Source organism: Somniosus microcephalus, chromosome 1 (genome assembly GCF_052327205.1).
Source record: "Somniosus microcephalus isolate GS21.2 chromosome 1, FLI_Smic_1.0, whole genome shotgun sequence".
In the NCBI taxonomy this organism is placed as follows: Eukaryota; Metazoa; Chordata; class Chondrichthyes; order Squaliformes; family Somniosidae; genus Somniosus; species Somniosus microcephalus.
Genome location: NC_140987.1, coordinates 404,600,459 through 404,624,914, shown reverse-complemented (window position 1 = coordinate 404,624,914; position 24,456 = coordinate 404,600,459). Strand labels below are relative to the sequence as shown.

At 46.3% G+C, this 24,456-nt stretch overlaps 1 protein-coding gene across 2 annotated transcripts in view; it reads right to left on the bottom strand.

Moving 5' to 3' along the window:
- Positions 1–24,456, bottom strand: part of med12 (mediator complex subunit 12) — a 168,861-nt gene that overhangs the window by 93,365 nt on the left and 51,040 nt on the right. For both annotated transcript variants that reach the window (XM_085998362.1, XM_085998370.1), the window contains exons 13-16: positions 20,018–20,247; positions 4,173–4,277; positions 2,574–2,747; positions 970–1,114 (exon numbers count right to left, since the gene is read on the bottom strand). In XM_085998362.1, the coding sequence (XP_085854488.1) occupies positions 970–1,114; positions 2,574–2,747; positions 4,173–4,277; positions 20,018–20,247 (654 nt within the window). The remainder of the gene's footprint in view (positions 1–969; positions 1,115–2,573; positions 2,748–4,172; positions 4,278–20,017; positions 20,248–24,456) is intronic.

Genomic DNA, 24,456 nt, shown 5'->3' with positions numbered 1-24,456 from the left:
CTGCACAGAGCCAATGGGCTGAATGGTCTCCTCCTGTGCTGTACTATTCTATGATTCTATGTATTATTGGACATCGCTGTGACTCCCCGAAGGTCCCACCAAAACTCACACTCGGTCTAAGCTTACATAAGAAGAATGGCCACTTGGACAAAGTCACAGAGCATCTCTCATCCATGGAATCGAACCCTACTGAGAGTCAGTGCCTTCAGGAGAATAATACTGGAGTTATATTTGCTGTATTATACAAAAGTACATACAGGAAACTCTCGTTTAAACTGCACCTAAATATCCAGAATTCTCTATTAACCGGCAAAATTCATACTCCGAAAACAACACCTCAATAACCAGAAATGTTTCCGAGTCCGAGTTTCCCGCAGTGGCTGAGTTAGTCAGTGGGGGTAGTTCTCCAAACTGCCACTACTCGGCTTCTTGGCGCTGTCGGAGGTCCGAACACCTCAATGATGAACCAGCTGACTTGGAATAAGTGTACAGTCAACTACAGTACTGCATACAGTCGTTTACTGTATAAGTTTTGTTTTACTGTTAAGTAATTAAAGAGTTATGGATTACCCTCAACTGGCAGTACTGTACTTAATCAAGCATCTTCCACCATCCATTTAACACAACATTCTGTAGGTGAGTACCCAATTACTGTATACTGCACATTTCTTGATTTTTTAATTTTTGTTTGTTAAAAATAGCCTCGGTAGATAATCCTCTCCGTCATCCGGAATTTTTAATCAACCGGCACCATCCCGGTCCCGTCCCAAAGAGTTTCCTGTACATGTATACACACACATCTGGAACAAATTACGTCCAAAAAAAAAGCGTTTCCAAAAATAATGAGAGGATGTTGATCCACACTCGTCCTGCATAAACTGCCAAAGATGCATGCGACAAATGTGAACCTGATCCAAGGGATTCTCACACAGAACTTGTAACACTCAATACATTACAAGCACTGCCTACCAGTCTCCGCAGTGCTCTTCTTGTTCAAAACCTTCAGGATGTCTTTGGTTATTTTTTTAATTACATGCCGAGCTTCATCACGTTGTTTCCCCACACCATACAGAACCACCAGGCGCTGGTTACATTCATGACTTGCTGATTCCTCCTGTTTCCATATGTATGGGCCGGGTAGAAGAATGAGAAGGGGATAAAGAGACCAGGAGAAACAAACATTAGATGTAGGCACAGTAGTAAGTTTGCTGTGTCAACTACAGGCTCCCTTTTCAAACCATACTTATGAGAAATACTGAAACAGTAAATAAATAAACACAGAAAATGCCAGAAATACACGGCAGGTCAATCAGCATCTGAAAGCAAAAGATGGGTTACTGTTTCAGATGTAGTGAAGGATTCCATCCGATATTTAACCTGTTTTCTTTCAGATGCGTACAGATCTGCTGTGCATTTCCAATATTTATATTTCAGATTTCCAACGGTCAAGGCTTTTCTGTTTCTATATAAGATTAAGATTTATCTGACCAGATTTTGTATAATATAGGCTAGAGCTGCAATAACACATCAGTGATGTAGAGACAACACTACCATGTTGCTGTTCTGAAGTTGCAAAGATTTTAAACTGCTTTTTAAACAAAATAAGATTGGAGAATTCACTAAATCTTGTATTTATGAATTTTGTGCTCATTAAAAAGGTGAAGGATGCCAGTGTTGTAGAATGGACCACTTTTATTTCAGATACCCAATCAGCAACAAATACTCCCAGGTTTAGTACAGCATGGGTTGGACGGAGAGTAAAGCTTCCTCTTCTCTGCCATAACATACCACCTCGGCTCCAACCTAGAAAAGCACCCCATACTCCACCAAAATAACATTTTCCCAATTTAATCCCAGTTAGTGGCAGTTTGGGGCAATGGACCCATGCCCACTAGGAACTGCATTGTGGTTGTCCAAATTTGTTTCACAAAGGTTCCTTACAGCCAGCAGAGGGAGGTTTACCATCTCAAATACTAGAGATGAAAGGCTTACACATTAAAATGCTACACCACCAAAAGTTCATCCAAAAAATATTTATAAATGCTTTAATTACACCAATGCCAGTAGTGTCCACTCTTACCAGGTACCTCTACAATTTTCAATTTAAAATTATTTGCAGAGTATTTATCAGGCATTAATGCCTGCTGACCAGCAAGTCATGATGTCCATCATGCCTAATCTACCAATTAGCATTTAGGAACATTATTTTGGTAGTGAGGAACAGGAACTTGGTTTGGAAAAGGGCAAGAAAAAGTCAAGTATGCAATGTGATAAATGTTACACTGATGGCTTAGTGGGTAAAGGCATTGCCTAGTGAGGTACAGGACCATACAGACCAGAAGGTCCAAGATGTGTCCATAGTGGTGCATGCCCCACAAGTCCCATACACACGGGATGCCCTCCCACTGACTCCATAAACTCCGGTGGGGTCAGTACTGGAGAGTGATATCCTGGCACAACTACCAGGATCCTGGCCCATGGATTTTTGATCCCTGTAGGTTTTACAAAGAAGACAACAAAAAGCTTAAACATGTGCAACACAAACACTTCACCTCATTCCCCCCCCCCCTTACCTGAGGAATAGGGAAGTGCGTGGCATACTGTATATGCCTAGATTGGTCATATGGTGAGGGAAACGCTGCTTCATTCATCTTTTCTTTCGGTAATAGCTTCATGTCCTTTTCTGAGGCAGGTTTTTCTGGGGATGGGCTGGCTTTGGATTCGCAGTGCATTGGAGGAGAAAACATCTGTAGAGCAAGAAAAAAAAAATCAATTCACGAGAGGTTGAAATGTAATCATGGACAAATGTAGCATTCCGACAATACTTCATGCAATTGTATTTTTCTGGAATAACAACAGAAAATGCTGGAAAAACTCAGCAGGCCAGGCAACATCCGTGGAGAGAAAATAGAGTCAACGTTTCGGGTGAACCCTTTTTCAAAACAGGAAAGGAAATGAAATAGATCGAAGGCAGGGCTGCAACCAAACGCTCCACCCTCCCCTCCCCACACTTCCTAAAACCCAGCCATAGTTCTCATTCCTGATCGTTATCCAGTAATCCCTGCTCGACTCTGCATGAAATCAGGCTCCACTGTGATGGCCCCATGGTCAAAAAAAATAATGAGATTCATAGCTAAAATTCACACTTGAAGAAAGTAACTGCAGCCTGGCAACCATGGAACCGTATGGTAGGAGGGAATCAATGCCTTCAAAAAGGTGAAGAGGGGAGGGATCAAAATACTGTAGGTGGAAAAATTAGAGAAATAGCATCTTTAAAAAGAGGGAAAAAAATGGTCGGACAGCTGTGAGCAAGGCTTTCTATCAAGCTCAGTACCACCAGTCACTACCAATAAAATCAATGGAAATAACAATTGTGCTGCCACAGATGACATCAGAAAACAAACTTCAAGGTAACCATTTTTATTACGTACTAACCAGGTTTCACAAATATGCTAAAGTCAAACGTCACTACTGCTGATTATTGACCCGTATGTGGTAGGTTTCTGGAAAGAGTTCATTTTTTTCCTCAATACACAGTCTGCAGTTATACTTCACTATCAACTTGCGACCTGTAGGTGTTGCGTCTGAACCAGAGGTTTGCCTGGCTGTGAATCACATGCCAGCCATTAGGAGAATTCCATACACCAGCTATAATTTGTTTTCATGTACGTGCTTGGGCAGGAGCACCTGCTTTCATAAAGGACTCAATTCAGAGTTTTTAAGTACAAAGGAGGTCCAACAGACCATCCGAGTACTTCATAATTTTGCATCAACACCATACGGTGATAAACCCAACAATATAACTACAAGCAGACAGGCAGAAAAAGACTTTATTGTATTGCATTCTTATAAAACCTTAATAGACGTGGTGAATGTTATGTGATCCTCCAAACTAAGAGGATGGTTGAATAATTATGCGCCCAACTGAACTAGTACGTTGTCATGGATGGCACCTCAAATCAATACAAAGTAAACTGAAGAATGAATACTCCAAATCATTTTCCCCCCACTGTGAGCAATGCCATAAGATTATTCACAATCGGTATATTGGCAGAGGTCCAGAGACAAAATAGCACCACTACCCCACCCAATCAAGGAACAGAGGCAGGTAGAATAACACATCGGGAAACAATAACATTACATTGGCAAAAGCAAATTTAAAAATAGCTTACAGAGAAATCAGAACTAAATTCATTTTTGAAGTCATTCTTTTCCACATCTTCAAAAATAGCACTGGAGTTGTGATCTATGTCCATACTTTCTGATAAACCGGTATCCTGCAAGTAAACACATGGAAATCCAATGTTAGAATTGCCCAAGGATTTCTACTTTTTTGTCTATATTAATCAAAGAACATTATGCCTCAGTCCAGGCGCTATGCAGTAGACAAAGAGTGGCAGGAGATTAGTTGTACCCAGTATCCTACCGACTGCTAAATTCCTAATCTCAGTTGCAAAGCATAGGCAGCAGCCAAGTTGCGCCCAGGTGTTTTCTAGGAGAGGGCCACAGTCAGCTTCCTGGAGGTATGGGAGGGGGTAAAGAAGGGAATGAAAGAGAGGAGAAAGAGAGAGAATCCAGATTACATTCATAAACCTCCTAGCAGCTGCTTTCAGAGTGGCAGGCTAGAGGCTTAATAGCGGTCTGGTCATGACCAGCAGAGCAGTAGGGTGGCTGCTGTCATGCAATGAATCAGACAGTCCAATTTCAGGGGTGGCTACCAGGTAATTTTGAGAATGTCAATTTCTTAACAGCAGTATTTTTTTTTTTTTTTTTTTAAATGGAGTGTATAGACAAGCAGGGTTGTTTTACAAATGAGCAAATGGACTTGTTTTGCACGTGCAAAGGTTTGAAAAAGTATAGATCCACCTCCATCTAGTCTTAGTGGAGCAAAAGGTGGCCATCCTCGAGACTAAGTAGAAGTTCATTATATTATGAACAGAGAAGTTTAATTTCCATACAAAAGTAATATGGTACAAGACCAGCCAGCCTATCTTATTGAATAAAGTAACCTGGATCTCTCTTTGCATGCCATATTTGAATATGGAACTAACGAACATTTATATACTCGAGTTACTGGGAAAGGCTGTCTTGTCCAACAACTTCTAGCATAGATTTTTTTTTTTTTTTTTTTAAATATGCACACCTTAAGTAATGTCTCCTGTTTTGGTCAATAAGTCACAAGGAAAATATTCAAGTCTTGGCAGCAGTGCCTCAAAGCTAATCCCCAGCATCAGAAAACGGAGTGGTCCTGAGAGTCCCCAACATTGATGCCAGACATCATGGCCCAGAAATTCGGGTCTCCACGGGTGAGTACGCACGGGGTACTCACCCGTAGGCCCAATGGAAGTGCTGGCTTCCTGCATGCACTGCGCATGCGCGGGAAACTGGCACTTCCGTTCCCCTGAACGAAGGGGTTCAGAGGTCGAACGCGTGCGCGGGAGAGGCTGCGCGTGCGCATCGAACTTAGTTTTTTTGTTATATACAGGTTTCCCCGCGAGAGTAAGTCTGCAGAATTTACACATTTAAAAAGCAGGCGTAAGGCCTGCTTTTTACAAGGTAAGTGGTGAATTATTTAAAATTTTAAAAAAATTTCCACGGGTTTATTATTTTTAAATACTTTAAAGCAAGGTAAGTTTATTTTTAGCCCCGTTAGAAAATAAAATTATTTTTTTCAAAAAAATTAAATTGTTTAAAATAGTTATTTCATAAATTATAGTTTATTTAAAAAATGTGATAAAAAAAAAATTATTTGAAGATGTAGTGATGTTTTGGGGCCGTAGTATTTATAAGTTTTGACAGCTCTTCTTGTCAAACTTATAAATGGAGCATTCCCTGCTCCGATTGGCTCCCCATGGCCCACGTGATCCCAGGGGACGCATCGAACTAACTACGCCCCTGGGATACACAAGCACTGCGCGCCGGCAGCTGGAGCAGGCCTCGGATCGGAATTCCATGCGGGCCCACAGCTCAACGGCCGGCGCGCAAGGTAAGTGCAGGTTGGGGTCTTACACCTGCGGGAAGCCCCCGACCCGAATTTCTGGGCCCATGAAATCTCATGGCTTCAGATCAAACATGGGTAAGGAAACCTCCTGCTAATTACCACCTATCACCCTCCCTCAACTGATGAATCAGCACTCCTCAATGCTGAACACCATTTGGAGCATAGCAAGGGCACAGAATGTACTCTGGGTGGGGGACTTCAATGTCCATCACCAAGAGTGGCTCGGTAGTAGCACCACTGACAGAGCTGGCTGCGTCCTGAAAAACATAGCTGTTTGCAGTGAGAACCAACACAAGGGAATAAACTACTTGACCTTGTCCTTACCAACCTACCTGTCGCAGAAGTATCTGTCCATGATAGCATTGGTAGAAGTGACCACCACACAGTACTTCTGGAGACCAAGTTCTGTCTTCACACTGAGGACACCCTATCACCGTGCTAAGTGAAATAGATTAAGAACAGTTCTAGTAGCTTAAAACTGGGCATCAATGAGGTGCTATGGGCTGAACTGTCTACCACCACATACTGCTACCTCATAGTCTCGCATATCCCTCACTCCTCCATCACCATCAAGGCAGATGGCCAGTCCTGGTTCAATGAGGTGACAACCTGGTGAAGCTACAACACAGGGCTACATGTGTGCTAAACAGCAGAAGCAGCATACTATAGATAAAGTGAAGTGATCTCACAACCAATGGATCAGGTCAAAGCTCTGTAGCCCTGCCACCTCCGATCGTGAATGGTGGTGGACAAAAACAAACAATAAACGGGAGGAGGAGGCTCCATGAGCATCTCCATCCTCAATAATGGCGTAGTCTAGCATGCAAGTTATAAAAGACATTTGCAACCATCTTCAGCCAGATGTGCCGAATGGATGATCCTTCATAGCCTCCTTCTAGCAATCACAGATGTCAGTCTTCAGACAATTTGATTCAGTCTACATGACATCAAGAGAACAGCTGAGCGCACTGGGCACAGCAAAGGCTATGGGCCCCAACAATATCCCAGCTGTATATGCTCCAGAACTAGTTACACCTCTACAGTATAGCTATAATACTGGCATCTACCCAACAATATGGAAAATTGCCCAAATAGATCCTGTCCACAAAAAACAGGACAAATCCAACCTGGCCAATTACTCAAGAAGCTAAACACCATCCAGGACAAAGCAGTCCGCTTGTTTCATCCATTAGCCTAAACATCCACCACCAGCGTACCGTGACTGCAGTGTGTACTATCTACCAGATGCACTGCAGCAACTCGCCAAGTCTTCTTTGGCAGCACCTCCCAAACCCACGACATCCACCACTGAGAAGGAGAAGGGCAGCAGGTGCATGAATACACCATCACCTCCAAGTTCCCCTCCAAGTCACACACCATTCTGACTTGGACATACATCACTGTTCCTTCATTGTCGGTGCGTCAAAATCCTGGAACTTCCTACACGACAGCATTGTGGGAACACCTTCTATACATGAACTGCAGTGTTTCAAGAAGTCAGCAAACCACTAACTTCTTGAGCGCAACTAGGGATGGGCAATAAATGCTGGCCTTGCTAGCGACAACCACAACCCAAACATTAACTTCTTGGTTTTATTTTTAAATAATTCTGTTTGTCTGATATGGAGTGTACATTCTCTCCCCTGGAGACACATTCCACTTAAAATATATGCAGAGAGCTTAGGCGGAGGTTGACAAAACTAAGGCTAATGGGCTTGCAAGTGTGCACAGGGCTACTGCTGGAGTTCAACCAAATGAAATTGGTATGTTTCCAGCTGCATCCACCCTACCCATTACAGCACTGGCTTGTGGGTCATCCGGAGCCATGTGGAAAGAATTCCAGTCCCTAGTGACAGATCCATCAATCACTTAACACCACCCTGGATTACCACAGACCTGCTTAGCTCGGGTATTGGGTTACTGAGTCTGTCACAGAAGGTTGGCTTAGTTCTGAACTTCCATCTCTAGGCATAGCACATTAGAGACACTTTGGCCACAAAGTAACCCCACTTACTTTATTCCACTGCTCTCACCAAGGAAGAAAGGCAATAGTTGATCATTAGAGAACTACTGAAGTAGATATGCACTTTCATCAGGTGCGTCACAGATACCAGGAGCTCATTAGCGGCATGATAAGCAACACGATTCACCATAAACTGTGTGATTCACTGCCAACACCCTTATGATCACAACACGGTTACACACTACACCCCCACCCTATTAAACAGTGGTTCCATCAGTTTAAGTTGCAGACCATCAGCAGCAGCTGATTACCTCTCTGCAACCTGATCATGGTGGGCACCGAGTCCTGGCTGTATTGAACACATGACTGCATACCCAGCCTTCAAATAGCATCTGGAACAGCAGACATGCTAAATCTGAGCCTCATCAGTTGCACAACTGACATCCATATCCAGTCCGATAGAAGGACCTATAAAGGACAGCTTGCGATATCCCAGCCACCTTGATGTCCCAGATATCAAGGTCCAGTGCCATGTACCAGATTTACTCATCACTGCTTACTTTTACAAAATGGCCAATTGGTTAGCCCATTACTCAAGATGGCACTAGATCCCCAGGTGAGTCTGCTAACAATACACTGTTCACCTGTAAAAAAAAAAAAAGTACCACAAATACTTTCAGAAATACAGGGTACAGACAAGCTGAGCTCATGCTCCATTTGTGTGCAGGTGCAAAATACACCGAGTGCGCAAATAAGCAACACAACTGTTTTGACAAATAGTTAGGTGATCAAAGCAAAATTTAGCAGTGTATTTGAACCATACCAAGTAGGGAGAGAAAAAGAAAATTCAAAAGAAATTGCAAGATTTTAGAAATGGTTAGATTAAAGCTTCACAGAAGTTTGCACACGGAGAGACCACACTCATCACCATAGACAGGCACTACACATGCAAGGTTGTCTGGCAGTATAATTTCCCATTCAAACTCAATTATCATTCAGCAATGGGAGAGAAAGAAAACTGAATTATATATAGTACTGATGGTTAGCTCACAGTTTGAAGCCCAGAGCATCAAAGTATCCTTTCCTATTGGAGGGTGGGTTGGGTAAGGAGGAGGTACAGAACAAAAAACTTGCAACTCTATAGTGTCTTAGAACAGTCTCTCAGAAGTGTTTCACATACATTGAATTTGAAGTGCAGTGATGGTTACTATGTAGCCAAATGTGGTAGCCACTTTGCACACAGCAGGATTCCAAAAGAGCTGATCTGTTTTTGTGGTGTTGGCTGAGAGAGAACTGCTGGCTTTACCAACAGAACTCACTGAATTTCTTCGAACAGTGCCTTGGGATCTTTAATATCCAAGCAACATACAGGGTCTCGGTTTAACATCTCATCCAACGAGCGGCATATCTGACAATTCAGCATTCCCTCAGGACTGCACTGGACATGCTCAAGTCTTGGATTGGGGCCTAAACCCAAAACTTTTAACTCAAAGTTGAGAACACTACCAACTGAGCTAAGCTTTGGGCAGCAAAAGGAAGTAAGAAGAAAAACAAAATATATATTTAAATTAATCAGAAAGACAATTTAAAAAAACACAAGTCAAAAGAAACCTTTAAACGTAGCATTCACAGGAGTCAGAATTCAACTTATAACATCGGCTCTACTAGGAATAGGTGGTATTGTATTGCTACATTCGCTCATGGTCCGTTAAATACAAATGGTAATCCATCTGTACCACCACTACATAATACCGACAGATGGAAATATTTTTGCTGCATAGGCACAGATTGCTTTTTATGTTAGAGTTAAGCTATTCTTTGAAGCCAGTAAGGTCATGACATAGCACATGCTCCTCGGTGTCAGACTAATGAAATGCATGGCTGAAGACCGCAGAATCAACACACGGATCTATACCATCATTCAGCAATTGCCTGGTACAAATACTCAAAACTTGGCAGACTTTTTTTTTAAAGAAATGCAATAAAAACATTAATAAGTGAAAGACACTGTGAAAGAGAGAAAGGAGCCTTTAATATGAAAGGTGTAAGAAAAGTATAGTATCACAAGTCACAAGAACAGTAACAAAAATTAATCCAATTTTAAGGTTTAAGCCAAGTAGGGCATCCAGTTAATAGAAACTGGTTAAGTCAAACTCCATTATTACATGGGATTCCCAGATTTCTACTGGGATTTTAAGGGCCATGTTCTGTAAGTCTGTCATTTTTTTGTGCAAATTACAAACCACTGAGCACGGCTACAAGGAAAGGTTAACAAAGCTCAAGCTCTGCATCCTAGGGAAAAAACATACCCAAGTCACACACCATCCTGGCTTGGACATGTCTCACTGTTCCTTCATTGTCACTGGGTCAAAATCCTGGAATTCCCTACCAAACAGCACTGCGGGAGTACATTCACCACATAGACTGCAGCGATTCGAGGCGGCAGCTTACCACCACTTTGTCAAGGGCAACTAGGAATGGGCAATAAATGCTGGCCTTGCTAGTGACACCCATATCCCGAGACTGAAATAAAAAAATTGTGTGGAGGGGGGGGGGGGATTCTTGATGAAGTATTTAAAATAATAAATGGCTGATCAATAAGGCAGGACTGTCGGGCCAGATGCCATGTAAACTTAGATCAGGTGTCAGAAGGAACTTCTTTATCCAAAGGGCGATAGATGTCTGGAATAATCTGCCAAACAAAACGAGATGGATGCAGGCTTTAGGGACATTCAAACACAATTGGATGTTAGATTGGGAGAGCTGGAATGCTGGAGGGATGAACTTCAGTGGGCCAAAATGGTCTTTTCTCATCCTTAACTTTTCAAGTGTTCTAATTCACTACTCACTGCTCAGTGGGGAAGTAAATTTCAAGAGCACTTTCTGTTTGAAGCACTGTCCGATTTTTCTCATCGAAACATATATTTGAGAATAGTGTGTGATCAATTACAAAATGTGAGTAACTTTCTAGAGTCACAATGACCAGTTATTTCTGGCTGTCTTACCCCCTTCAGTTGCTCTGATGACATCAGTAATGGGGAAGTGCTGTGTGTGCCGCTGACTGGCTTCATTCATTTCAATAGGGACTGGCACCTGGGATCAGTCTTGCAGCAGAGCTGGAGCTGTCTGATCGTGGGAAAAGACTACCAGCTGAAAATAAAGCTGCACCAAAAGGAGTTACCCATCTCCTGTTGCAGCAGCGAGACACCTGGGCTCCATTCAGTGCTCTCAACCCCCTCCCCTACCTACTCCAAAAAAAAATCAATGGGTGATAACAGGAATTTGTTACGGGAGGAGTTTTTGACGTGAACCCACACTTGAACAATACCCTGGCTCTGCATTTGAAGTACATGTAGACTATCCTTTATCCGAACTTCCGAAAACTGAAAACCTCAAGTTTTTTCGTTCAGCGTAAGTCGTGTGCACGACATGACCCGAGTGGCGCAAAACATGGCAGGAGTGGTCCTCCGGGGCCCAGAACAAGAATTCCTGCAGATTGTCGACACGCTGGCCTTCGCTCTCGATGTTAAGTGTGACTGAGGGAGCTCTGCCTTTCCCTGTGAGCAGGGCAGAGGGTCACAGAGTTCCCTCCTGGGTAGGAGATTGCAGGCCGAGCCGGGCAGTGTGAAGGAGGTACCGGGAGAGTGAACCCAACAATACAGCGGCCCGTCCGAAAGCTGCAGCTGCCCGTCCGATATTCTTTTCTCCCCCCCCCCCCAACCTGATTTGCGGGCCAGCTTAGCGTAGGAGTCAGCCGATATCCGGCTTTCCCACAACTGGTGGCGGCAGTCGAGCCCCAGACCCCCGCTAAGTCAAGGAATTCAGAGAAGCAGGAAGGGGAATGAGACACGGAGCAGGGGGAGCTGTAAACAGACTGTGAGCAGCAGCACAGAGAAGCAGGAAGGGGAATGAGACACGGAACAGTTGCAAGAGGTAGCCTGAACTTTTAAAATTTATATTAAATACAAATACTAATTACCAAATTAATTTAATGTTCAGAGTTTCCCAGTCTGAAATAATACCTTCTGAAATCCGAAAATTTCCAAAAACCGAAACACAGCTGGTCCCAAGGTTTTCGGATAAGGGATAGTCAACCTGTACTGGGTACGTTATTACACTAGACACACTGTTAGAGTGAAAACCAGAAGATTGTAAGAGCACAACACTGTTAATAATGTTTAGCTAAGTAAAGTCAGCACTGTAAAGTTTTTGTTAACATTGGTCCGACTACAGGACAGATCCACCAGAGCTAAAAAGATACACAGGACCTGGAAAAGAAGTATGCAGGATTTTTGTAGCATCCTTATTTTGTTTTACATGTGTTACATGGGTGAAATCTCTATTTTGGTCACCTCATTTTTTTTCTCTACAGGTGTCACTATACTGTCCCTGCTCTCAGTTATTCACCAATGCCATTCTTCAGCTAGAGATACACAACAGCAATGACTCTCCAAGTGATTTTGCCTCACCCATGTGGTAAGCCCTCTATTTACAACATCATAATCTGAAAATCAAACCTGTTTCAAGCTATTCCAAGGCACCATGCTACAATAGGACATGCAAATGTTTCTTTTTAAGCCAAAAGGTAGTAAATTAGCTTCCCATGGTTCAGTTGACAAGGTGTGAGCAGAGAAAAAAAAAAATCACAGGTCAATCCCTGGTCTTGGATGTTAAGCAATCTCAACTAGGGTGGTGGTAGAGGTGCTGCATTTGCCCTCAGTTTCCTGAGCTGCTGGAGGGCAATAAAAAGTTAGGATTTCCATTCCTGATCACTATGCAGTAATTCCCGATAACAAGTGTAGGAAGTCAGGTAAAAGCAGAAATCAGGATTGGTTGCGAAAGTAAGTTAAATATTTTCCAGACTCAGCACAAAAAATGAACACTTGTAGAAAATACTGGGACTAGCACTGTGGAATTGTACCACAGCAAGGTTCAGCAGTCAGGAGAGGTGGGGTGAAAGTTGAGGGGGGAAAAAGACAGCACTTACTAGGAACTAGAAGCCGCCTTTTGGATAAAAATATACTGATTGCAAACACTCTGTTCCACTCTTCTGTGCCAGCTCCTAATCACAGTCCCCAGTTCCGCTGGTCATGGGAACCAACCAAGTCAGCCTCAAAAGTTCTAAGTTCAAGATTGCACAATTTCCTTGTCGAAGTTAAAATAATGAAAGCTCTGATTGATGGCTGCTGTATGAGAAATACAATATTGCCTCAGCACGGCTCTGCTTTTAAAAACTGCACATGAAAAATTCTGGAAAGAAAATAATTAGTTATGAGGTGGGTACACAAATAGCCAGGTGGGTGTTGGTAATGTTAAAATAACCATCAATTAATTAAAGGTGTTTTTACACTTAATCCGGGTTCATTTGCACACGTCAAACTGACCTCTGTGCTGCTCTCCGGCATTTACATTGTTTGAGGGTTAAAAAGTTTTTTTAAAAGTTAATCAGGAAATTGTAGGAGTCTACGTACTCCTAGCAAAAAATACTGAACTCGGAGAGGTTCAACAGAAAAGGTTTAATTGTTGAGGCTGCATGTTGAACACAAAATGGCGTCAGAGCCTACACCAAGTCCAACTGCCTTTCATCAGTCCACAGCTTCGACTGCTCCTCCCCCGCTCTGGGCTTAACTATGTTGCAGATCGAGTTTCTTAAAGGTGTGATCCTTCTTAAAGGCATGACGCCTGATTTATAGTCTATGGACCGAAAAGCGGATTGTGTCCTTTCTGTGATCGGTACGCCACACAGCTCCACCCAGAATCCTCTAGTAGGGAGTGTACGAACTGGCGTTGCGGCTTGATGGCACGGCCGGAACGGCTCTTGGCGGTTGGTGTCGGGAGCGGGGCGGTTGGACGCGTCGGGCTCTTAGGCGGTCTGCCCCGCGGTGGGGGTTGGCCCACTTGAACGGGTTCGTCGGGCTCTAGGTGCGCCAGCTTGAGCTGGTCGACCGACACCTGGTCAGTTCTGCCGCCCACTTCGAGGAGGAAGAACTTGTTCCCCGTCTGGAGTACCTTGTAGGGTCCGTCGTATGGGGGCCGTAGAGGTCCTCGGTGGGCGGCATGGCGCACGAAAACAAATTTGGCCATGTGCAGGCTAGGTGGTACGCGGGTTGCTGGTTCGCCGTGCCGGCCGGTGGGTACCGGAGCAAAGTGTTGTGCTCGGTTGCCGAAAGCACGGCGTTGCTGGTCAGCCGACCAGGGGGTCGTGGCGGTGGGCAGGAACTCTCCGGGTACGCGCAGCGGCTGGCCGTACACGAGTTCCGCCGCCGAGGCTTGCAGGTCTTCCTTGACCGCGGAGCGTAGGCCAAGTAGCACCCACGGGAGGCGGTCGATCCAAGCCTCGTCCTCGAGGCTGGCGCGGAGGGACGCCTTCATGGACCTGTGGAATCGCTCACACAGTCTGTTGGCTTGGGGGTGGTAAGCCGTGGTGCGGTGAACGGCCACCCCGAGGTTTCGGGCGATGGCGGCCCACAGATCAGAGGTGAACTGCGGGCCTCTATCCGACGCCATGTCGGAGGGGACGCCGAACCGAGCGACCCAGGTACCGATGAACGCCCTCGCGATGTCGGCGGTGGTGGTGGACGTCAGTGGAATGGCCTCGGGCCAGCGGGTGGTACGGTCCACGATTGTCAGGAGGTGCGTGTGACCTTGTGATGGCAGCAGGGGGCCGACGAGGTCGATGTGGACGTGGTCAAACCTTCTTTCTGGCACGGTGAACTCCTCGAGTGGGGCTTTGACGTGCTGGTGGATTTTGGCACGCTGGCAAGCTATGTAGGATCTGGACCAGACGCGCACATCTTTGCGCAGACCGCGCCAGACAAATCGGTTGGCCACCAGTCTAATGGACGCGCGGGTGCCGGGGTGTGAGGCCGTGGACGATGTCGAACACCCGTTTTCGCCAGGACTACGGGGCGGGGTTGCGCCAAGGAGGTGTCGCATTTGACTGACGGTGGACGGGCTGCAGGCGACGTTAGTCAGTCGCAGCCCTGGGAGGGTTGTGGGCGCGGAGAGCAGATCGAGGTCGGTGCGTTGCTCCGCTGCCAGTTGAGCATAGTCCACTGCCAGGTGGGCACCGTGGACGGCGGGGCAGGATAGGCAGTCGGCCACCACGTTGTCTCGACCGGAGATGTGCCGGATGTCCGTGGTGAATTCGGACATCGCGGCAAGCTGGCGTTGTTGCCTGGCTGACCACGGGTCCGCAGATTTCGCCATCGCGAATGTCAGGGGTTTGTGGCCGACAAACGCGGTGAAGGGGCAGCCCTCCAGAAGAAATCTAAAATGGCGGACTGCCAGGTACAGTGCGAGGAGCTCGCGGTCAAAGGCGCTATATTTGGCCTCCAGGGGGCGCAGTTGGCGGCTGAAAAAGGCCAGCGGTTGCCAGGCCCCGTCGACCCACTGTTCGTACACGGCGCCGACCGCGTGGTCGGAGGCGTCCGTGGTGAGGGCCACCCTGGCGTTGGGCTGTGGGTGAGCGAGCATGGTGGCGTCGGCGAGCGCCTTTTTGGTCGAGTCGAAAGCGGTCAACATGTCCGCCGACCACTCGATCGCCATTCTGTCTTTCTTACCCCGGAGGGCTTCGTATTGGGGCCGCATGAGGGAGGCCGCTCCGGGAATGAAGCGGTTGTAAAAGTTGATCATCCCCAAGAACTCCTGGAGGCCTTTGATGGTGGTGGGCCGGGGGGAACTGCTGGACGGCTTGCACCTTGGCGGGCAGGGGAATGGCTCCGTCCTGCGTGATGTGGTGGCCGAGGAATTCGATCCTGCTGAGGCCGAATTGGCACTTGGCTGGGCTGATGATGAGCCCGTGCTCACTGAGCCGCTGGAACAGGGTGCGGAGGTGCTCGATGTGTTCCTGCTTGGAGGAACTAGCTACCAGGATGTCATCCAGGTAGACAAAGAGGAACTTCAGGTCCCGGAGGACCGAGTCCATGAGCCGCTGGAAGGCCTGGGCCGCGTTTGAGGCCGAAGGGCATTCGGAGGAATTCGAATAGCCCAAAAGGGGTGATTATGGCCGTCTTGGGAAAGTCCGTGGGGTGGACTGGCACCTGATGGTAACTGCGCACCAGGTCGACTTTGGAGAAGACTGAGCGGCCGGCCAGTCTAGCCGAGAAGTCTTGAATGTGCGGTATGGGGTACCGATCCGGCGTGGTGGCGTCGTTTAGGCGCCGGTAGTCCCCGCAGGGGCGCCATCCCCCATCGGGTTTGGTGGCGATGTGGAGTGGGGAGGCCCAGGGGCTGTTGGAGCGGCGGATGATGCCGAGCTGTTCCATTGTGGCGAACTCGGCCCGCGCGATCTCCAGCTTGGCCGGGTCCAGCTTGCGGGCGTGGGCATACACCGGTGGGCCTGTGGTGGGGATGAAGTGTTCTACCTCGTGCTTAGCAACTTTCGTGGAGAAGGTCGGGTTGGTGAGGGCTGGGAACTCAGCCAGGAGTGCTGAGTAGTCGTCCGTTGAGTGGGCGCGGCACTGCCACGCCATTTCGGCGGGTTGGGAGGGGGCCATGGCGCCCGGGATAGGTGACATGGTGTTCATGTCCACGAGGCGGCGCCGAGGCATGTCGACCAACAGGCCGTGGGCGCACAGGAAATCCGCACCGAGGAGCGGGGAGAGCACCCTGGCGGTGATAAACTCCCAGTGGTAGCGGCGGCCTGCGAGGTCGATGGTGACGGTGCGGGTGCCGTACGTCCGGATGTCGGTGCCGTTGGCGGCAGCCAGCGCAGGGCCGCGGCCGCCTCGCTGGATCGCGAGGGCGGACGCGGGGATGATGCTGCGCTGCGCGCCCGTGTTGCATAGGAAACGGCGTCCGGAGGCGCTGTCCGTAACGTATAGCTGCGCGCCTGCTTGCCCCACGGCCATCGTGTAGGCCGGTGTGGGGGCGGTTGGAAACGTGCAGGGATGGCTGCAGCGGCGTGCCCGTGCGCCGAACCGGGTATGGAAGTAGCAGTAGCCCTGGGTCGGAGGGCTTGGGGGCCTGGGGGGCCTCGTGGCCGAGCTGTGTGGCCGCGCGATAGAGGGTGGAGCGCGCGCCGACGCTGCGGAGGCCAGGTCGGGGGTGACGGCGTGGTTGGAGCTGGCGGGCAGTAGCTTTTCGGCTTCGTCGGCCAGGGCCTTGAGGTCCGTGAGGCTGGACGCCACGATCGCCGGGCGGTAGTTGGCGGATAAAGAGCGTGCGGAAGAGGGAGCCGGGCGGTTTCTCGTCGGTCAGAGCAAGCATGTGTGAGAGCAAGTCTGACGGCGTGGAGTCACCGAGGCCCGGGAGGTCGAGGAGGTGGCAGTTGCGCAAAAATTGGGAGGCTGTGAATTTTTTAAGGAGCGCGGCCTTGAGATGTGCGTACTTGCCTTCCTCCGGAGGGTTTTGTAGTGTTGTCCAGACTTTCGTGATTGTGGAGCTGCCCAGGGAGGCGAGGAGGTAGTCGTACATCGTTGCGTCGGCGGTGATGCCGCGGAGTCGGAATTGTGATTCGGCTTGAAGGAACCAGGTGGTGGCTAGGTTCTCCCAGAACTCCGGCAGCTTCACAGAAACTGCGTTTGTGTCAGCCCTGGTTACGCTTAGGAGTCGTCCTGAGCGTCGGGGTCACCAATGTAGGAGTCTACGTACTCCTAGCAAAAATACTGAACTCGGAGAGGTTCAACAGAAAAGGTTTAATTGTTGAGGCTGCATGTTGAACACAAAATGGCGTCAGAGCCTACACCAAGTCCGACTGCCTTTCATCAGTCCACAGCTTCGACTGCTCCTCCCCCGCTCTGGGCTTAACTATGTTGCAGATCGAGTTTCTTAAAGGTGTGATCCTTCTTAAAGGCATGACGCCTGATTTATAGTCTATGGACCGAAAAGCAGATTGTGTCCTTTCTGTGATCGGTACGCCACAAAATAATGATTAGGTGATACCACATTTGGGTTTTAAAGATTGTAGCAGAAAAGGAAAATTGAGGAAATAAAGAGTTCCATAGTTTCTGGAAAGAATCAGTTAGAGTAACAGACAGCGTGATGATCCCCGAATGCAACTTAAATGAGGATGTTATGAAAGAGTCTTTGATCTGCTTTTGTGGATACAAACAATACCAATTGACAGGAACATTTGCAACAGATAAACTAGAGGCACAGGTAGGTACTCAGATAGGGCTTTTGAGAATCTGTACCAGTGAGTCAGTAGGTTTTCAGATTCGTACAGCACAGAAGACCATTCAGCCCATCGTGCCTGTGCTGGTTCTTTGAAAGAGCTATCCAATTAGTCCCACTGTCCTGTTCTTCCCCATAGCCCTTTACAAGTATATATCTAATTCTCTTTTGAAAGTTACTATTGAATCTGCTTCCACCATCCTTTCAGGCAGTGCATTCCAAATCACCATAACTCGCTGCGTGAAAAAAATTCTCATCTCCCCTTCTGGTTCTTTTGCCAATTATCTTAAATTTGTGTCCTCTTGTTGCCAACCCGCCTGCCAGTAGAAACAGTTTCACTTTATTTACTCTATCAAAAAGCTTCATAATTTTGAGCACCTCTATTATATCGCCCCTTAACCTTCTCTGCTCTAAGGAGAACAACCCCAGCTTCTCAAGTCTCTCCACATAACTGAAGTCCCTCATGGCTTTAACTATCTGCATTTGTATTTTAACCTCTAGGACTGTCTGTTCATCCAAACCCTTCAGCATCTCATCATCGAGTGAATACACTTGTCCGCATTAAACCACTTGTATATCTATTCCTGAAGACTGGACCATTCCTCCTTTTGCCAAACCCTTTAATTCTATACTCGTACATTGTAAGATTCTGCTCACTGTGCCTCAGCCCAAATCATCTATAGAAACCAGGAATAAAAGTAGACTCAGCACTGATCCCTGGGGTGCATGACTTTCACCCATTCTCTTCTTATACTACATGCCTGAATTTTTCTAACAAGTATGCCAGATATCTCATCAAACACTTACTGAAAATTCATATACTGTGAAGCCTGTATAAACTGACACTCCCATAAAATGTTCTGGATCAAACTTAAGGAAACTTTTAACTTTCTTTGTTTGAAATCGATTCAACTAATTATTCTGCTGTTTTGTTTCTGACCTTGAACTTCAAATTTTAAAAACTCCATTAACCATTAAAACATTCAGAGGTTTTTTTTTTTTTTAATATGGCTTCACGTGATCAGCAACCAATATTGTTACTTTCTTCAGCCGGATGCTCATCATAAATGGAAACCCATCACTGTGGGCCTCCAGACCAAATTACAGGAAACTTTCGTTTAACCAGAGGTTAAATGTCCGGAAAGCTCTATCTACCGGCAAAATTCAGGAGCCGTTTCCTATAAGTTTTTTTACTTCTCGTTGCTTTTTTTTCCAGTCAGGCTCTGCAAGGTCTAGCTGAAGCTGTTGCTTAGCTACAGAGACGCTTTTAAGCTGCGGCCGACTGTTTTGAAGCTGTTGCCAACAGGGTTTGTTGATTCACACGGAGCGCAAAAGCTCCGTATGTTTTAACATTAGCGCTGGTTTTGATGGTACGGCACCAGCTCGGTCCCGTCAGTGCCGGATACCAGAAAGTTTCCTGTACTAAAAAATGCACATTGGCAGAGTTTCCAGTGCAGAGTCTCCCTCCACAGAGACAGGTCCCACTTGTTTAAATCCTGAATAACCAATGAACAAACTGGTGCACCAGTGTCCGAGTATGCCGTACATGCTACCAAGCTTTTAACACAGAACACACTGCAGTCTGGAGGAAAGTTAGCCAATAAAGCTCCCTTCATGCCAATTCGAAACTCAACTCTCTATGTCCCCTCCCCCATCCCCACTTGTGGGTTTCATACCTTATTCTGGACAGTGAAAAGATGAGCCTGGTCAGACCACACCCAGTCATTCAGTTTCCTTTATCTGTCCCAACTAGGGTAGCTACAAACACATCCACCCAACATCAAGCTGTGTGCAATAGCCACCAGATATTCTAGCTCACCTCATTAGGTGGCACCATGCCCAACACGAATATTGTGGCTCAAAGGATCCCTCAAATTAGAGGACGGGAAATTATTTTGCAAAAAATCTATCCCAACATTGTCTGTTTTTTCCCTTACCTCCAGCTTCACACTGCTATTTCCTTCCTGCTCCTTTCGATCCTGCTCTTCCACTGCATCATCAACAGGCGAGCGTGGTCTGGGCACATGCTGCTCTGACGATAGGTCCCCTCGGGATATCAGTGTGCACATGTAGACATTGTGTGAGAAAACGTCGTGGCGGATCAGCTCACAGAATAGGAGTACCAAGTTGGCAAATTCAGCCTTTTCACTTTCACTACTGGGATCAGCTGGAAGACAATTTAAGGAATGGTCAAGGGCAGAAAATTAATTGCTAATCTGTGCTCTAACCAGGGATGTACAAACTGCAACCTGTGGATGATGTGCAGCCCCTGAGCACTGACACTGCAGAAGGGAGGGGGAAACAAAAAGGACAAAACAGGTTTAAACAATAAATTTCCTATAAAACTTTGGGGAGTTATAGAGAAGAAGTAAACGGAGTAGATATATTTACTAGGGACTACAGTATAAGGATTTAAATAGAAGTGGTCCAAGGAGATTCTCTTAGGTTTGAGCTGAGGAATAGCAAGGGATTAGTCACATTACTGAGGATATAGTCTAGACCACTGAACAGTCAGAAGGAAATTGAGCATAAAATTTGTAGGCAAATTGGAGAATAGTCTAACAATAGGGTTATAAAATTATTGAAAAATAGACAAAGAGAAAACGTGAAAAGGGCCTTGTCCCGATTAAATTAAAGGGAACACTGGTAAACAGAACCACAGATCAGCAATGGCAAATATTTGAACAGGGGATGCAAGATGTACAAATAAAGCATATTCCAGTCAGGAAAAAAAAGAGTGCATCAAAGGTTGTGGTTTAATGGATGAATAGGGAGATTAGATCAAATCTGAAACTTACAAGGCAGATTAAATAAAACCAAATATATAGAAGCTACAAAAAAGGGATATTTGACAGACAAAGGGAATATGAGACAATATTAGCAAACAAAAAATAAAAGGCAATTGAATGATTAGAGCTATAGGTACACTGGTAGTAAGAAGGCAAATCAAGGAAGGTGCAGGACTGTTGAGAAATAAACGAGGTAAGCTGGTTGTTAAGTAAGGGAAATGCAAAGATTCAAAATAAGTACTTTTCTTCAGTTCTCAGAGGAGGTGGACATTGTCAGGTGTCAGCTGTGGCTCAGTGGTAACACTCATGCCTCGGAGTCAGAAGGTTGTGGGATCAAGTTTTACTCCCAGAGACTTGAGCACAAAATTTAGGTTGACACTCCAGTGCTGTACTGAAGGAGTGCTGCACTGTTGGAGGTGCCGTCTTTCAGATGCACTGTTAAACTGAGGCTCCATCTGCCCTCTCGTGTGGACGTAAAAGATCCCACGGCACTATTTCAAAGAGCAGGGGAGTTCTCTCTGGTACATGGCCAATATCCCTCAACCAACATCACTAAAACAGATTACTGGTCAATACCTCATTGTTGTTTGTGGGACCTTGCTGCGAGCAAATTAGCTGCCATGTTTCCTACATTACAACAGTGATTACACTTTAAAAGTACTTACATTGGCTGTAAAGCGCTTTGGCACGTCCCAAGGTCGTGAAAGGCACTATATAAATGCAAGTTCTTCTTTACTCACAGTTTACATTAAAAGTTACAGCAGGCCTGGTTATTGCTATAGTCCTATTGCTAAGCTATAGTGGGGTGCCTCCGGCTCGGTGGTCACCCCACAACCCCAGCAGAGAGCCGGCCCCCACTTATCGATGATGGGACTCGGTGGAGAAATAGCTGGGATACCTTGAGGGGCGGAAAAGAGAGTAGATGGGGCAGAAGAGGTGCGAGGTTGAGTTGGAAAAGAGTAAACAGGGACTAGGGAGCAGGGGATTGGGGCTCAGGAGTGGGTGGGAAAGAGTGGGTGACCATGGGTTTGGATTGGGGGGGGGGGGGGGGCGGGTTTGAACTGTGGGCTACAGTATTAGACTATGGGATGCTTCACCACAAGCACTTGTTAAAGCAGCGACTAGATCATCACTTAAAGGGAACAGGCTAAGTATTTCAAAAGGAGGAATATAAAAGGATCTGGGTGTAATGGGATTACAGGAGAGCGCACCTGGAACTGAATGGCCTCCTCCTCTGCTGTAATTTCTATCATTCTATGAAAACTCTCCTTTATTAAGTCTGACCCCAGGGCGTGGTTTAAAAATGTTGGTCCTGTGCCTTGTGAGAAAGTTCCCCGAATGTCAAGCCTGCTGCTCACTGTGCTATCTCTCTGTTTGGTTCATAGAAACATAGAAGATAGGATCAGGAGTAGGCCATTCGGCCCCTCGAGCCTGTTCCGCCATTTAATGAGATCATGGCTGATCATCCAAATTCAGTACCCTGTTGCTGCTTTCTCCCCGTATCCCTTGATCCCTTTAGCCTTAAGAAATATATCTAACTCCTTCTTTAATATATTTAATGAATTGGTCTCAACTGCTTTGTGTGGTAGAGAATTCCACAGGTTCATCACTCTCTGGATGAAGAAATTCCTCCTCATCTCAGTCCTAAATGGCTTACCCCTTATCCTTAGACTGTGACCCCTGGTTCTGGACTCCCCCGCCATCGGGAACATCCTTCCTGCATCTAATCTGTCTAGTCCTTAGAATTTTATAAGTTTCAATGAGATCCCCTCTCATTCTTCTAAAATCTAGCGAATATAAGCCTAATCGACCCAATCTCTCTTCATACGTCATTCCTGCCATCCCAGGCATCAGTCTGGTGAATCTTCGCTGCACTCTCTCCATAGCAAGAACATCCTTCCTCAGATAAGGTGACCAAAACTGCACACAATACTCAAGGTGTGGTCTCACCAAGGCCCTGTACAACTGCAGCAAGACATCCTTGCTCCTGTACTCGAATCCTCTCGCTATGAAGGCCAACATACCATTTGCCTTCTTAACTGCCTGCTGCACCTGCATGCTTACCTTCAGCGACTGGTGCACAAGGACACCCAGGTCTCGTTGCACTTCCCCTTTTCCCAATCTATTGCCGTTCAGATAATAATCTGTCTTTCTGTTTTTGCCACCGAAGTGGATAACCTTGCATTTATCCACATTATACTGCATTTGCCATGCATCTGCCCAATCACCCAACCTGTCCAAATCATACTTAGTCTATGCCGGCCAATTTTGACGTGTGAAGTCCAAATACAGATTGGCTCTGACTGAGGCTCTCAGTTCAGAGTTGTCACCTGCACACAGAAACCGAGTCCAAATCAGAGTCCAAGGAGATAGAGCCTATTAAAAGTGCCATCGACTGGGGAGCCTAACCACACCTTGTGCAGTGCAGGTGGATTCTGGCTGTAGTTACAGGGTGAATATCATCAGGTTATAGGATTACTACGAGTTACAGGTAGGATATTGGAGGGGAAACACCTACTACTACCAGTTAGATGTAGACTATCCCTTGACCAGCCTGTTCTTGGCCCAACTAGGAAGGAGGCATTGCTGGATCTGGTGCTGGGGAATGAGGTGGGCCAGGTCGACCAAGTATCTGTGGGAGAACACTTGGGTACGAGTGATCATCGTATCATAAGAGTTAGATTAGCAATGGAGAGGAGCAAGGAACAATCTAGAGTGGAACTTCTAAACTGGAAAAGGGCTAACTTCAATGGGATGCAAAAGGATTTAGCCAGGATAAAATGGAACCAAAGACTGACAGGAAAAACTGTAGCGGAACAATGGGTGATCTTTAAGGAGGAGATTTTCCAAGTACAGGCTAGGTACATTCCAACAAGAGGAAAGAGTAAGGGAACCAAAGCAAGGGCTCCTTGGATGACGAGGGAGATAGAGAAGATGATGAAACAAAAAAAGGTGTATGATGAATATCAGGTGAATTCTTCAAGGAAGAACCAGACCAAATACACTAAGTTGAGAGGGGAAGTGAAGATGAAAATAAGATTAGCAAAGAGAGAATATGAGTGTAGAATGGCGGTTAACATAAAAGGGAATCAAAAACCTTATACTGGCATGTAAACAGTAAGCGGGTAGCAAGAGGTGGGGTGGGGCCTATTAGCGACAAAGAAGGTGATATATGCTTAAAGGTGCTGGGCAAGGCTAGAATAGTCAAGGAGTACTTTGTATCGGTGTTTACTAAGGAGGTGGATGCTGACAAAATATCGGTAGCAGTGGAAAAGGTAGAATCAATGGAAGGGGTGAAAATTGATACAGGATGTACTAGAAAGGCTGGGTATGCTTAGAGTGGATAAGTCGCCTGGTCCATATGGCTTGCATCCCAGGTTGCTAAAGGAACTGCGGGAGGAGATAGCGGAAGGGCTCGCCATAATTTTTCAATCTTCCCTAGATGCGGGGGAGGTGCCCGAGGATTGGAAAGTGGCAAATGTGACACCATTGTTCAAGAAAAGGTGTAAGGGCAATCCCAGTAACTACAGGCCGGTCAGTTTAACATCAGTGATGGGTAAAGTTTTAGAAACAATAATCAAGGAAAA